The sequence below is a fragment of the Uranotaenia lowii genome, chromosome 2 (assembly GCF_029784155.1).
Source record: "Uranotaenia lowii strain MFRU-FL chromosome 2, ASM2978415v1, whole genome shotgun sequence".
Taxonomy (NCBI): Eukaryota; Metazoa; Arthropoda; class Insecta; order Diptera; family Culicidae; genus Uranotaenia; species Uranotaenia lowii.
Window position 1 is genome coordinate 101,736,925 of NC_073692.1, and position 14,693 is coordinate 101,751,617.

The window sequence follows — 14,693 nt, forward strand, 5'->3', positions numbered from 1 at the left end:
AAAGAGAATTGTCACTCTCCACCATCATTTGGTGGATGGTCAAATGGTCACTCAGAATCAGAGTTAGGTCGAATGAGCTCACTCAGAATCAGGATGAGGCAACTTAAAACCATTGATGGTGATCAACAAACAATAGCCAGACAAAAAAAGTCACTCAGAGCCATAATTTTGCTATTCAATGCCAAGAATGATCAATTAGAACTAGAATAAGAGTTCAAGACTCAGAACATAAGTCTGTGTAATTAGGACTAGGAAGTAGACTGAGTCGATTTGGGGTCATTTTTGAATTTCTCAAACACTGGGGTCTTAAAAGCTTCGTCTTGGTCCAAAACTCATCCATGATTTTTTGTAGATTTTTTAAGTAACGTTTACATGAGTAAACTTGAACTTTTAGGTTTGTATGGGAAAATTGAATATTTTGTACTGAAAAATCAACATCATTTTTGTTTCTTCTGTGGAACCGAGCCAGCTGACAGTTTTTATGCCAATTTATAAAATTCCTAAAGGAAATTTTCCGCTGAACAACTTTGTCGAAGACCTAAACGTCGTATCTTATTACACGAAAAGGTTATAAGGTGTTGAATGGGGATATGTCTTTTCGCACTGATAAACAATAAATTCAATTAACATCCCTGCAAGGTGCCTAGCGAGATATTGCATGACTACTCTTCATGCAACATGTTCGCGAGGCTCCAGCAGTGATGTCAATAGAATTTATTGTTTATCAATACGAAAAGACATACCTCTATTAAACAGCTTATAACTTTTTTGCCTAATAAGATACGAAGTTAAGATCCTCGACAAAGTTCTACAGAGGAAAATTTCCTTTAGGAATTTTATAAATTGGCACAAAAACTGTCAGCTGGCTAGGTTCCACAGAAGAAACAAAAATGATGTTGATTTTTCAGTACAAAATATTCAATTTTCCCATACAAACCTAAAAGTTCAAGTTTACTCATGTAAACGTTACTTATAAAATCTACAAAAAATCATGGATGAGTTTTGGACCAAGACGAAGCTTTTAAGACCCCAGTGTTTGAGAAATTCAAAAATGACCCCAAATCGACTCAGTCTACTAGGTAGTATAAAACGAGTGGCTCCAGAGAGTAAACACAATTCTTACCCAGTTTTGGAAGCTCACTATGAGCCCAGTGTATTTTTTTATCAATGTCAATTAAATGTTATTTTTTCAGAAAACGCTACTTATGTTTTAAAGTAATATAGGAAATTGGAAAAAATCAGAAAATTTTTTTCTTCCTAACTTCTATCAAATCTGAAAATTCTTGTATCTATTGTTGCCATAATTTTCTTTAAAGAAATCTGCGTTTTCATCCCGCAACCAATTTATGGTTTCAATTTCAATATTTCAAGTTAAAATATTTTCCCATTTGTTTCTCAATTAATAAGCCTTCAGTGGAATAAAATATGGTAAGATTTATTGTGCGGCTGGTAAACTTATTTCCTGATGTATTTAGGTTCTATTGTTGATGCTTTAAAAAATTTTAGTTGAAACAAAATTTCAGATCTGAATTCATTTGATGAAAGTAAAGTATAATGTGTCTTTATTTTGATGCGTATCCTCGTTCTTAGGAAATGAAATGTTCTAGAATATTTTCCAAATTGACTTTTTGTATGCAGAACAAATCTAATTATATGTACATTTTTAGTATATACGAAAAACAAGACTTTTGCATATTTAATGTCAACATTAGAGAAAAACAAAAAATATAATGCAAAATGTTGTTAGCAGCTCTGGATTCGAATTATTTCAATTTCCATCAACAACCGAATTTTTGGGAGAGATTTGAGGAATTTAAAAAAAGAAATATTATTGATATTTAAATTTCAAGTAGTCATTTTTATTGTATCCAAATTATCATTTAATCAACACGGCAGAACGCACTTCGCAAGCTTATCACATCTCTAAAACAGAAATAATCCGAGCTTCATCAAAAAGTATAGTCATAATTCTTACAAATTTTTCAAATCAATGAACGGAATGCAATCCGTCGTCGTTATTTGCTGCTAGCTTGTTTCGGCCAGCTCATATTTTGACGAGATGACACACGTCACGTCACGTTGTCAGCCAGAGCCGGGACGAAGGCGTCTCGTCTGATAGAGTAGAAATAACAAAATAAATTTGTTCCGAAATGAAAACACTTCTAGAGTCACCACAGCACAGCACGTTTCGGCGCATTGCAAAAGTCAATGGGCCATTGCAAAAATGTACTATTACACACTGTAGTACACAGCGCTGGTTTGCACACTTACTATCACTATCATCAGATAACTAGCATCTAGTTTGTTTGATCAACATGTGTGTTTTTCTTAAAAAATGCTTGTATGATCCTTTTTGGATTTTTTTCAACTGAATTTCGAGTACAAATTTAAATGTGTTTACAAAATGAGAACCTGAACTTTTATTCCTAAATATTTTTTCAACGATAGAATATAAATATTTTAAGTCAAAACCACTCGTGTATACGGTTGCCTGAGTATCATCAACGAGATGCGCGCGCAGCTTCGGAGAAATTCTCTCCCCAGTATTTCGGTGTAGAGAATACCTTCCAAATCAGAAAATGCCGTACACTAACATGACTCTAGTCTAGAATGACGGAATTCTCGAGATATTTTCCCTTCAAATTGCAACTCATCCATTCCATGCACGGCAACTAATGATAGGTTATTCAATGAGAGTTTTAATAGTATTTATTATTTTTTCAAACAATTTTTTCTTGTTATCTAAAAAAATTGTCTTCTGTGGTCTCGAAACCGATATAAATTATGAGATGCTGAAATTTTTTTTTTGATTGGTTCAATAACACATATTATTTGAAGGAAGGAATTTGGACCTGTTAAAAATAAATCTTGAAATTCTTCAATCAAGCTATCCCAATCTAAGTAATTCTATGACCCCGTTTAAAACAAGACAAATAAAGGCGAAAAACCAGAAGACAATTTCAACCAAAACAAGTTCTTAATCCATTATCAAAATTCCACATGGCCATATGTTTTTCTCAAAGGGAGAAAATGCACTTCGCAACCTTAGAATGGAAAGTGTTTCTAAAAATAAAAGTATATACCTTTCGTTCCGGGACGTTTCTTCTATCTTCATATCAGTTATTGGACCGGTTCAAAGTTTGGCTATTTTATTTCCCTTTGGCACATTTGGGTCCGGATTTGGAGTTCAAACTTTATTCGATGGTCAACTTCCTAACTTGCTTTAATTAGTTAGCAAAAAAAACTCGACCCAGCGTGTTGCTCGTAAATGCCTTAACAGTACAACGATCGTGATTCAACGGGGATGGAATGTGACTAATATCAATTTACGTACATACGTTCGTTTTTCTAATCACCTACAGTAAACAACAGGCTGAGCTGTTTGCTCAATTTTTATAAAGCTATACGGCCATTTTAAATTTATATGCACACTAAAACTCGAAAAAATTAAAAAAATTATGTTTATATTTTTTTTTAATACAGAATATGAATCGACTTAGATGAATTTACTCGATTAAAATTTTAAGCTTTTCTTAGTTTCAAAGATGACTTTTTTATGGCGACCGTCATAATAGGGATGAATAAACAAACCAATTTGGACTAAAATCCCTTGAAAAACAGAAAAAAAAATGCAACTGACAAAAATTTCAATGTAATGAGGGTTTTTAACGACGATCCCTCAGGCAGGTGCCCCGAAAACGACTACAAACATGCGTTGAGACTGAATTCATGTATGTATATCAAGAAACTATTTTTGAAAACGCAATACGCTAAGATCAATTATTGGCAATGCAATTCCGAGAAACTTAACCTAAGATTTCAGTTCACTAAATATGTAAAATGAGAGAGAAAAGTCGAACAAACGATGACAATTGTATCGAGTCTGGCTGCACGCATTTGTCGGTTCAGGTTTAAATTTTTGAAATTCTTTCTCGAAATTTCTCTAAAAAGTTTAACAGTAAACAATGCTTAATTTAAGCAAAATTTCGAAACAAACCAGCTTGATGCCCAGCCAACTTCAAGAAAAGTTTGAAATTATCGTTCACTGGGAAATTTCTAACTTATTATTTAGTTAAATAGTTGTCGAAGATTTCATAGAATTTAATTTTTTTGAAGTTCAATTTCTAACATTCTTGAATAATAGGGGAGATAAGGGCATAATGGCCACCTTAAGGAAAACGCTTATTTAACCATAGAAAATAACTATAGTTAATATGCAGGTTACATTATTGTTTCGTGTTCAGGCACTTGAAAAGCCTATTTCCTAAAGGGCTGAAACTTGAAAAACTAGATGAAAACGTTTAAAAATGCATTTTAAAATTTTTTGCCAAAAGCTGAAAACCAGCCACTGTAAGGGCATAATGAGAACCCCCCTTGGGGCAGTATAAGTACCATTAATCAGAGCACGACGAGCGTTTTCTGCCGGGGAATCTAGCAGCGAATTCAACTCAATGAAGTCAGGTGAGTCGTAGATTCATCAAACAAAGCAAAAACTAAATAATCTAGGTCTGTTTGTAGAATACAAACAATTCACGCACGCTCATACATTAAATATGTGCTTTGTTTGGAGGATGATGCTACTAGCCGTATAATGTAACAATAAAAAGTCGGATGAAAACTAGTCAAGGTGTGGCTCTATAAATCAATTTTAATTCGCTGCTAGATTCTACGGCAGAAAATGCTCATTATGCCTCGATCAGTGGTGCTCTATATGCCTCGAGTCTACAAATTTAAGTAAAAACGTGAGTCTACAAATTTAAGTAAAAATTGAGAAACAATGCGTACGTCATGTTGCAGTGCGTAAATTATAGATCAAGGTTATTTTAATATCATAAGAGCTTATTTCGTGATGCTCAAAAAGACTCCTGTTTTTGTGAAAAATTAATGCTATTCGAAGTACGAAACAAATCCTCATGAAAACTTATTTAAGAAAATGCGTACTTTTGTAGAAAATTATTATGCCCTGGGTGCTCGTTATGCCCTTATCTACCCTACATAAAAAAAAAATTCATGAAAATGTACGTTCGGCAATTTTATTTTGCTAAATACTTATAAATGTACATATAGACTCTGGCTACAGATGGCAATGATTTTGATTTAATTGCCGACCTTTTAATTTGACTCGTAAACAAATGTTTTGTGATGTTCTTATTAAAATTAACTACAAAATCAACAAATTTGGTAACCACCCAAGCAACCAAAAGTCACATATTTACTTGAATATAGCCATTGGAAATTGCATTTTGGCTGACAAAGAGAATAAACTGCCTAATTCCCTTTAGTGAACTTTATGTACTCATTAATGAACTTGAAAGTTGCAAAAGTGATTAAAATGTACGTTGTATGTGACTTGTTTTGCCCAATTCCCATAAGTGAACTAAATGTTTTCACCTATGTACGACCATATGTACGACCTTGAAAGTTGCAAAAGTGATCTATGCGTACGTTATACGGGACTAAAGTCAAATAGAGGGCACAAAAGCGCTCAATACGGGATTTGGTAAGTCACATAAAGAGTAAAAAAGTGCTCAAAACGGGATTTGATAAGTAACAAAAAGTGTATTGATGTGCTTTCAAATCAAATCACCACTTCGAGTTTTAGTTTCAGTCAGAACAACATCTAGGCGTGGTCTTGTGGTAGTGCGTTCGATTCTCACTACGAAGGTCGGGGTTCGAACCCCAAGCCGGGCAAGTTTTTTTTTCAATAAGTAATTTAGTAATTGAGTGACCATTCTGATGGGATATATGTAGGAAATGTAGGAAAGGAGCAATTGAGCAATTTGTCGAGTTTGGAATCCGGCGCGTGGCATCATGGCGGCACCAGTACAGAACATAGTAAATAATCAAGAGAAGGAGATATGAACCGAAGCCAAGGGTTCAGTTGAGATAGAGAGAAATTTTTTGCTCGTTTTGCGATTTTTTGGAAGCTGAATTAAGAGCCTGCTGGAAGCTGAATAGAAAATCATTAAGACTTATTTTGGAACTTGAAAGTATGAATAAGAACTTAAATTTTGAGCTGCATAGAACGTACTTCATAACAATGATGGGGCTGAGTAAGCTTTTTCGTACCTGTTTTATGGGACCTCTTGGGCAGATACCAAGATATACCAAGCGAACTCAGAACATTTATTTAGATTTAAATTTCTCATACATTAATGAGTATTTTATTCAATTTAGCTAAAAAAAAACGTGAACAAATTCATATAGTTTTTTACACAATCTGAGCATTTGGGCCAAATCGGAGTTGTCTGGGATTTTTCATTGAATGTTTGGGCAAACTCGAATAAATTCAGTCCAGTAGTCCAATTGCTAATCTATAACAAGATTGGCGAAATCACAGAAAAATCTATAATTTCACAGAGTTTTGAGCATATTTTCATCACAGAATCTGTGTCACAGAACACAGAATTTTAGAAATATTCACTAATTTCACATTATTTTAAAAATTTGAACGTTTTTTCAATTTTTTTTTATATCAAGATAAATTTTGAATAATTATCTTTGAATTGGAAAAATATGAAATTGGTAAAGTTAATTGATTTTTCTTAAGTAAAATGTAAAAAAGACGCAATTTGACATGACTTTTGATTGAAAAAAGCTTCACAGAAAACCGTCACAAAAGTTTTAGGTAAAATCACAGAAAGTCGGATTTTTTTTCTCGACAAAATACAGATTTTTTTTCGACAACCTTGCTCTATAATCGGACTTTTTATTCACAAATATTACGGTTTCTTTCATTTGTCGATCGATTTTTAGTGGCGAATTAATTTAGAAGCCTTTATTAAGTATACAGTACTTTGACTGCCAAAAATTCCGATTACCGAGGGTGTCTTGAAAGAAACATTATTTTGGTCAAAAGTGACGACTCAAAACCACTGTTTTTCATCACAATAATTGATATATTGTTGAAGGTTTAGTAATAAGTAGTGAGAAAAACTGAATCAAATCGAGAGCTACAAACATTTGATATCAAATATATGAAAACATAAGTATTAAGTGCCTGAAAACATAGCCGATCACATAAAAAAAATTAGTGGAAAGTATTAAAAAAATTAGTGGAAAGTATTAAAAAAAAACCTTCCGATTACTAAGTGAACCTGGCTTTGAACTTAGCTTTCGAAAACGTCCAGATGCTGAGCCGATCAGAAAGTGTCCGATTAACAAGCGAGTACTGTATTTTTCCTTTTATTATGTGTTGTGAGCCTTCTTGGTTGAATAACTATACTGAATCTTCTTTAATTGAACCTACCCTATTTTGGGTTTTTTTCTGGTAATGCTTTATAATTTTCTACCCGGTTCTGGGTAATGCTAGGTATGTTTTTGTATTTCTTTTTACCTGAGAATTTGAACAACCAAGTGTGACCTGGTCCGGTGTCTCCGTTTAAGAGCTGAACTAATTTTTGATTGAAAATTTCAACGCTTTCAGCAACATCCAATTTAAGCGAATTACTATTCATAGACCGAATCAGGGAAACATTTCCTCGATCAATAGAGTGACCAGATTCACAAATTTGTCATGCTACTGTCAAATTACTGAAATCAAGTTTTATTTCTATGCGAGCATTTCAAACCAAATTTCAACATAATTTAGAAGCAAACGCTTTAAAAAGATAGCCGCAACTGGAATTTCGAATTTCAGTATAAAGATGATTTAGAATATTTTCATAAAATTGATCTCTAGATTTGTTTTTTTTTAATCTGAAACTTTTACTCTGTTATTATAAACTTCAAAGAGTTTATAACAGTTATAACAGGGGTGGGCAACCTTTTGAACACACGGGCCAATTTGAATTTAAAATTTTTGCGGCGGGCCGCACTCAAAATAAAACTTATTAATAACTAGCAGACCTTAACCTAGAAACGATTTTTAACAAAATCAAATATGATAATGAAAAGAGTATATAATTGATAAGGTTGAAGAAAACTTAAATTTTACGTCGATTTTTTTTATGCAAGGCGGACAATACCAGCCAAAATTGAATAGCTACATCACAGATTAATATAAAATGATCAAGATATACGATCTTTTATATTAATTTTACTTTTCAAATTTATATGCACTTCTTCGAAACATTCGTTCTTCCAAATAGAGACATCATTTGCTTTCCTTTGATATTCAAAAATGAAAATTTTTGAAGGCCTGCATATGGTTCATAAATAAAGAAATATTGGACCAAATTTTGACAAAAATTCTTGTTTTCTCATACCGTTATTTGTCTATCACTTCAATTGAAAAATTTACTAGGACAATATCACAGCGATAGCTGATAGTGAGATTAATATATTTTAAGGAAATCGCTGTCTTTTCAGCGTTGGACGTTGAATCGTTATCGAACATTAATTCTTTTCTTTCTGTGAGTATTTTCGAGAAGTCCTTCCACAATAAATAAAACTGTGTTTTAAAATAATAATTTTCGTATAAGATCATGCAATGCGATTTTGAGCAAGGTTGTCAAAATCATAAAGAAATCCATAGTTTTTAAGATTTTTAAGAAAATTTCGTCAAAATTACAGTTAGCATTCTAGATTATAGAATTTTTTTTACAGATTTCGTGGATTTTCCAATACAATTTAAAAACATTTGGGATAGGATTTATGAAGCTGATTAAATAAAGTCTTATGATTTTGGTAACGTGTATTTTTAATTTTCAAATAAAATGACTAAATTGGTCGAGTTTTGACACACAGCACAAAAATGATCACAGACTGTTTTGGTAGAACCACAGATTTACAACTTTATTTTGTCAAGAACCCAGAATTTTTTGCTGGGTACTGCCTATAAAAAAATCTAAAATTGTTTACCCAGGCTTTATTTAAACTTTTCTCATCATCGTCATAATTAAATAAGAAAATAACTCACTTGTTAATTTTTTTTATCAGTATTTGAGTGCTAAAAGAACAATCCTTTTTACCAAATTTGTTCAATAACTCAAATATTCAAAAAAAAATCTGCTGAACATTTCTATCGTACAACATTGCTTAAAATGAAAAATTATTGACTACAGCAACAGATTTAAAAATGCCTGTGATTATCTGTAGTCTATCGACCTAGACCCGAATGACATTTGTTGTAAGTTCTAGAATATATATTAATAATAATTATCTGTAATCTATCGCTTCTCGTTCTAAAGGCTGAGATTGAAAAAATCTGTTGTCTTTCGTATCTACTATTCCAAATCGTTTATAAAATTTCACAAAAAAATCAAATTTTGTGACCTGAATTCATTCATTCGCGCTGTTGTAACTCAGCTGGATTCCAACCGATTTCTATAAAAAAAAATAAATAAAAATGTGAAAGTTTACATGTAAAATTGATAAGTTTTCTGTTTTTGTGACGTGAATTCAATTATTTGCGACTGTTTTCGTTCGCTTTTTAAAACAACCCCATTGGATATAAACTAGTTCTTTTTTTCTACATAATGAAGCAATATTTGTTAGATTCAAAGCGTATTAAACAAATTCAAAAAAAAGTCAATCCATATATTTTAATCAATTATTTCGTAAAATTTGTCAACATTTACACTTTTTCCAACAAAAAAATTAATTTTCAAAATTATATAAAACCTGTAAATATTTTTTTACGTTGGTTTTTTTGTGATTTGAATTATCAAAATTATTGACAAGTTTAAGATTTTTCTATACGCTTGCGGATAAAAATCGCTTGTGATCGGTACAAGTACGTTTAATGTGTCTAGTTTATTATTCTTTCATCATTTTTTATCATACTATAGAGATTTGAATTAAAGACATACTCCATGCAAGACATATACATTAGTCAGAGTCGATTTGGGGTCATTTTGAAATTTCTCAAACCCTGGGGTCTAAAAAGCTTCGTTTTGGTTCAAAACTCATCCATGATTTTTTTTGCAGAATTTTGAAGTAACGTTTACATGAGTAAATTTGAACTTTAAGGTTTGTATGGAAAATTTAATATTATGTACCTACTAAAAAATCAACATCATTTTTGTTTCTTCTGTGGAACCGAACCTGCTAATGGTTTCCGAGCCTATTGATAAATATCCCTCAGGAAATTTTCCGCTGAACAACTTTCTCGAAGACTTTAACTTTGTATCTTATTAGGCAAAAAAGTTTTTAGCTGTTTAACAGGGGTGTGACTATTGGAATTGATAAACAATAAATTCAATTGACATCACTGCTTATGCCTTGCATGAAAAGTAGTCATGCAATACCTCGCAATGCATCAAGCAGTGATGTCAATTGAATTTATTGTTTATCAACTCTGAAAGTTATACCCCTGTTAAACAGCTAATGACTTTTTTGCCTCATAAAATACAAAGTTAAGGTCGTCGACAAAGTTGTTCGGCGGAAAATTTCCTTCGGAGAATTTATAAATCGGCACAAAAACCATAAGCAGAAAACAAAAATGATGTTGATTTTTCAGTACAAAATATGAAATTTGCCCATACAAACTTATAAGTTAAAATTGACTCATGTAAACGTTATTTTAAAATTCTGCAAAAAAATCATGAATGAGTTTTGAACCAAAACGAAGCTTTTTAGTCCCGAGGTTTTGAGAAATTCAAAAATGACCCCAAATCGACTCAGTCTAATGTACATATCGAGCAATTTATACTTAAAGGTAGGAATGTATGTCAGAGTTGATAAAACACCTTATCAACTTACATAGGTGTGTCAAACCCAAATCATAAATATGGCTGGTGGGTAGAGTATTTTTATCATTTATCAATTGCACTCCAGAGAAGAGCACTCAAAATCTGAACAAACAATGCCTTCACGCCGTTTAAATGCAAAGAATCAATCTACTAAACACACATTAGTTGTTCCACCGTACACAACAATCCGAAAAGATTCTATTCTAGCTAGAGCTTCCCATTGACCGCGCGCGCACCAATCAACCACTTACTCAATGCAACGACAGTAGCGTCTCCTCATCTCACTAGAGCTAGGCTAGCTTAACGCAGTCACTTTTTAGTCAATGAATAGCACAACTAGTCGATCCGTCATAGCTTGTTGTAGGTAGCTTCTATACCTAAAGTTTAGTCAAAGTGTGTGCAATCTGCCGCCTCGTCGAGAGCATCGCATCTGAGCATCTGACTGGCAGAGAGCACATCCCAATCCAAATCCAAACCGCGATTTGGTCACCGGCACACAAAATCCGAGCAACGCAGCAAAGCAAAGCAGTGCAGTTTGGCTTTTTGCATCGATCGTGGTGCAACGGGCGGGCGGTCGAAATATTTGTCTCTGTTCGATTTTGTGATGCAGCGGCGCGTTTTCGATTCTCAAGTAGCACGTCCCGTGATCGTAGAACACACTCCAACAACCTCGGTGTGCAGCATCCTTTTACCTTCACCACGCGCGTCAAGTCGCGCCATTCGAAAACTCCTCAGGCGATCGAGGCGGTCGAGTGTCCAAAATAGTCTCCAAAAGTAGTTGAAGCCGCCGACTGACTGTCTCTATACAAGCAAGTCGTACATCGGCCTCCTGGCTTTAGTTAGTGCATTTAGTTTGCTGCTGCCACTTTTTCGAGTGCTCTCGCGCATTTAACCATTAATCTTCCTTCATTAGCCTTAACTAGAAGTGTGTAGCGTGTTTTAGTTCAGTGAGATCGGGGAATTCTCATTCAGAAGCGTTTTTGTCCGTTGGCACCTTAGCGTGCATACTTAGAAGGTACCCACTAAGTACATTGATTTGTGCGTCCGAGGAAAACGCATAATTCATTCATTTAACACGAAAAACAACACCGTAAGTGTCCGCTGTAGCCTTAAGTAGATGTCTAGTTAAGTAATTGTGTGTTTTTTTTCCTGTTCTTCCTGTGCTTATTGTTGCTCGTATATGTACACATACAATTCTCCCGCTCTCATTTTAGAACAGTCACAGTTCAAACGGTCACAAGAGGAAGTTTTCACTTATTCACGTTCCCTTTTTTTTTCTCTGCTCTGCTTTCATTTTTTTCTCGGTATTACTCCCACAACCGGCACAAATGCGATCATCTGGCATGGCAGGCGAAGATCCGATCATGTCTGATCAGCAACAGTACAACTACATGGCGAGTGACGAAAATAAACAGTTTGATGACACCAACATAACCAACCTGAGCATCGATCCGATGAAGGACGAGAAGTACATCGAGAAGATAATCTCCAGTGCCGAAAGGAACACCTCGATAGCCCCGCGCGAGAGCACACCCAATCCGCTGGACATCACCGTCACCGACAATGTCAACATCACCCGGAAGCCGATTCACGTTGGGTAAGTCCTTCCCAGTACCAAGATCTTGATTATCAATCACTCGAGAAACAAACTCAAATCTAATCATTCAACGCATCGCATATACGAAAACTCACCCATTTCGTACGCGTTTATGGATGCTTTACTCTCATCTTTTCAAATAGTTGATTTTTCAATTACAATATTCTCGAACTAATACCGGTGTTACTTCATTTTCATTCCACCCACCTCACATGGCGCGTTTCATATTTGTAAACATTCATCTACCTACTTTATCTTCATCTGACTGTTGTTGTATCTACACACAATATATATCTAGCAGGACACTGTTTATCCGGTAATGAACTTCTCCTAATCAAATGTGCATTTGCCGTACTTTCTTTGCATATGAATATGGATTCCTATACTTTTGATTCTATATCTATACTACTGTCCAGCTTGTCGATGTATTTTTATTACTTTTGCTTTTTTTACTCTCTTAATTATGAACTTTCAATAACACAAGTTACAACTTTCAAGAATGTTCAAGAACAAATATTTTTAATTGCGATCAATCCAATTACGGGAATTCAGAAATTCTTTGTTCCTGGATCGGATGGTAAACAATCACACATGACGAACTAAATGTTCATAGAATCCTCGGTTTAACTATTTTGATACAATCAATCAAGTACTTTGAAAGTTTTTTTTAATGCATCTTGAAGCAGTTTGTCCTACAATATTCTCAGACATTATTCACATTCAACACTTCAGTTTTCCGTTATTTGAAGTATAAGATAAAAAAAATCCGAAAAACATGCTTTGGAGAAAAAGACTGTAGATCAGCTACAGAATGTTCAAAAAAGATTTCACGTGTCCAAGAAGCTATACGTTGCGCATAAGGATATACTTTTTTAAATTTTTTCTAAGATCATGACCACAACAAATGTAAATATGTGGTGTAAAAACCATACTTTTCAATCAATGAACCGACAAAATTGTTTAAGTAATCTGTATAAGGTACACCGGGGTAAGTGGGGACGCGGAGTAAGTGGGGACGGTGGCTATTACAACAATACTGTCAACTATTTTTTCAAACTTTCAATGCAGAATGTTAAATTTGCTTGTAATCTATCCAATAACTGTAAAAGAGATACGGTTCCGACAATTACGGATGTTTACGGCAGAGTTGCAAGATTTCAGATAATCATTTGAAACTGATACTCACCGTGATGAGTATCAATAAGGCAGCACAATGAATTTCGTTGTGATGCTCAAAGCTTTCGATGTCAAACGAAATTCACTGAGCATCACATCTAGAAAAAAATCAGAAATCCAGAATCCCATTAGAGAAATCTTCAGCTATATTCCCCACTTTTTCCCCTACTATTTTTTGACGACAGTTAAATTTGTAACGAATCTATGGAATATTTGAATGTATCGTATAATGTGATTAGCTTTTCACACTAACGGCACGCCAAGTTGAACGACTCCAAACGCTTTGATATATACAAAAAAAATAAGAGCGCTTTAATGATTGGAGTTTATTGAAACTTTTTAATAACGAAAGTGTTAAAGCTCGTGATACCTATGTTTTAAAAAGTGTCTATGTACACAACACACTACCTTATAAATGTTGAGAACAACACTTTAATTTTATAATATTATTTGCAAATACGGCGCTTTGGTACTAAACAGTTTATAACATAATTACATAGTCAAGACGACTTAAATAAAAAAATATAAAAATCAGTCGTTGACGTTTTGCTGTTTTTCAAAATTAAAAGTAACAACATAATATAGGATTAAAAGCAACATTTCTAATCGATTTTCTGGCTATTTGAAATCAGTAAAATATGCTTAGTTAGCTAAGCATAGAATACATTAATAGAAAAATCGAAATTTGTTTTCACTCTCAAAGGCTGAAATTTTTACAAAAAAAAAGGTCAAAACTCAGATTTTTTTTAGGTTTTTTTTGTATTTTCTCGGCTGTTGACATACAAAACAAAATATGTTGAGCTTTAATATGATCACAGTCATCAAATTTCATGCGGTCCCTTCTTCAGAGCATGTTGTGTACGAGTGAAGGATATCTTAATTTGGAAATAATAATATAGATCATGTATTCTAACAAATTTGCATCTATACATTCAAAATTAAAACCTACATTTTTATATCAACTAAATGAAAAAATAGAAGCCGTGATGTCAGTGATAAGCTATCCTTTGTTTCAACTTTTATTTAAACTCTTTTCAAACGATCTTTTTTTAAACGTCCTTGGTCATTGACATCCCTTCTCTGTTCCAAACTACTCATTGGTAGTGCTATTTTCTGCCGAATTTTTTACAGTAATAATCACTTAGAGACTGTAAAAGATCCGGAACAACCGTAGAGAAAACCAATTTACGAAACCAATCTTTACATTCCCGATTTCACAAAAACCTCTTCAAAATGATGTACAAGGCTGTGAATGATCAATTAACAGTCTAAACTAGCCATTTTAA

The 14,693-nt window shown here is 33.6% G+C and overlaps 1 protein-coding gene across 7 annotated transcripts in view; it reads left to right on the top strand.

The window, feature by feature from the left end:
• LOC129748672 (ankyrin-3-like) overlaps positions 1–14,693 on the top strand; it is a 281,828-nt gene that overhangs the window by 197,195 nt on the left and 69,940 nt on the right. For 6 of the 7 annotated variants that reach the window (XR_008737787.1, XM_055743345.1, XM_055743348.1 and 3 more), the window contains 2 exons: positions 11,985–12,231; positions 12,530–12,547. Coding sequence is in view for 6 of the 7 variants with exons in the window: in XM_055743345.1 (XP_055599320.1) it covers positions 11,985–12,231; positions 12,530–12,547 (265 nt within the window). In the remaining variant the exon portion in view is untranslated. The remainder of the gene's footprint in view (positions 1–11,984; positions 12,232–12,529; positions 12,548–14,693) is intronic. The other variant, XM_055743347.1, reaches the window with a different exon arrangement.